This window comes from Halyomorpha halys, unplaced genomic scaffold (genome assembly GCF_000696795.3).
Source record: "Halyomorpha halys isolate HHAL.00 unplaced genomic scaffold, Hhal_1.1 Scaffold516.1, whole genome shotgun sequence".
NCBI lineage: Eukaryota > Metazoa > Arthropoda > Insecta > Hemiptera > Pentatomidae > Halyomorpha > Halyomorpha halys.
This window is the reverse complement of record NW_027115901.1, coordinates 15152-16531: the sequence shown is the minus strand read 5'-3', so window position 1 is coordinate 16531 and position 1380 is coordinate 15152. Positions and strand designations below refer to the sequence as shown.

The 1380-nt window shown below is 27.5% G+C and overlaps 1 protein-coding gene across 1 annotated transcript in view; it reads right to left on the bottom strand.

Annotated features, from left to right (window-relative positions):
- Positions 1–791, bottom strand: part of LOC106683776 (serine/threonine-protein phosphatase 6 regulatory ankyrin repeat subunit B) — a 7769-nt gene extending 6978 nt beyond the window's left edge. Inside the window, exon 1 of the mRNA XM_014425457.2 lies at positions 693–791. Coding sequence (XP_014280943.1) covers positions 693–776 — 84 coding nt within the window. The 5' untranslated portion in view covers positions 777–791. The remainder of the gene's footprint in view (positions 1–692) is intronic.
- Positions 792–1380: the final 589 nt, after the last annotated feature.

The window sequence follows — 1380 nt, the reverse complement described above, 5'->3', positions numbered from 1 at the left end:
AATTTAATGTACTATAAAGTAGTTTATGCCGTGTATCTCAGGAACTATGTGACGTACAGATATCTATTAGCACTCCAATTAAAGATAATTTAATGAGCTATAATGTAGTTTATGATATTTATTTTTGTAGGATATATTAGGGCTCATGTTTTAGTAAATTTAATTTAATTTAACAAATGATGTCCTAGTGTTGTTGGTAATTTTAAAGATAAAGAGCTCCGAATAAAAAATTAATTTTTTAAAAAATATTTTAAAACAGCCACCATTATTTATTCCCTTATCTATATTTGGCAGACTCATCAATTTTGACTAGTAACTATACATTTTTTTCATTAAAGTAATCCAAAAATTAGGGTGAAATAACTGCCTTTTTCTCCTCTTGGGGTACTGACAATGAGTGTATGAAAAATTAGACAGCATTAAATTAGAGGCGCCTGAAAAGAAGATGGCCACGAGACCAGCTAATGTAAAATGTCATTAGAGTGCTACTAATGGGTAGTTTCTCTACACGCCTGTAACACTCCAATTTAACTTAGATCAGATTTACTAAATATATAATTATGTACAGTTGTAAATAGCAATAAATAAATACTTAAAAAAAAATATTCGTAAATTTACATTATATGAGATGGATTTAATTCATCCGGCTCCTCTACTATTAGAAAGAAAGACATTAATGTATATATACTTACAGACAGAGATAGATACAGAAGGAAAAAGATCAAAAGACAGATTACAAAGAGGGACTTAGCAAGGAGCAAGACGTTACGAGGCATGGCAAGCACTGATTGGCCAAGAATGCATCAGGACATATACACTGGACAATTCAGTCCTGCTGCGTCAATGTATATGGAAACCGCATCATTTCTAATTTTAATTCATAAGAATTACGCAAGAGGAAGTAATTTAGTGGGAATTACTTTTCCTCAAGCAGCATCTTTAGCTACATCTTATCGTTAGATTCGAATCATTTATATTAAAAGTAATATCACCTATTATTATTGTAATTTTAAAAATATACAAAAAAATTTGTCTTTCTACAGTTTTCCAGTTTGAATTCCTTGAATTACGATAGTTACATTTGACAAAACATGTATTAATGCTTAATTAAAAATCATAAAGTAATAATGTAATGTATTATAAATCTAAATTTTTACATACTTACTAAAACTTTTTAATTAGAAAGCTTTTTATTCAGTAATATTACATTCCTCTCAACTTAAGGACAATAATAAAATGAGATAACAGAGAATTTTAATTAAATATGCAAAAATGAGACATTTTTTAAAATTTATATTTTTCTAGATAATAGTAGCAGTTCTTATTCTGATACATAAGGTAATATTAGACTACATTATTTCAAAAAGAAATAATATATAT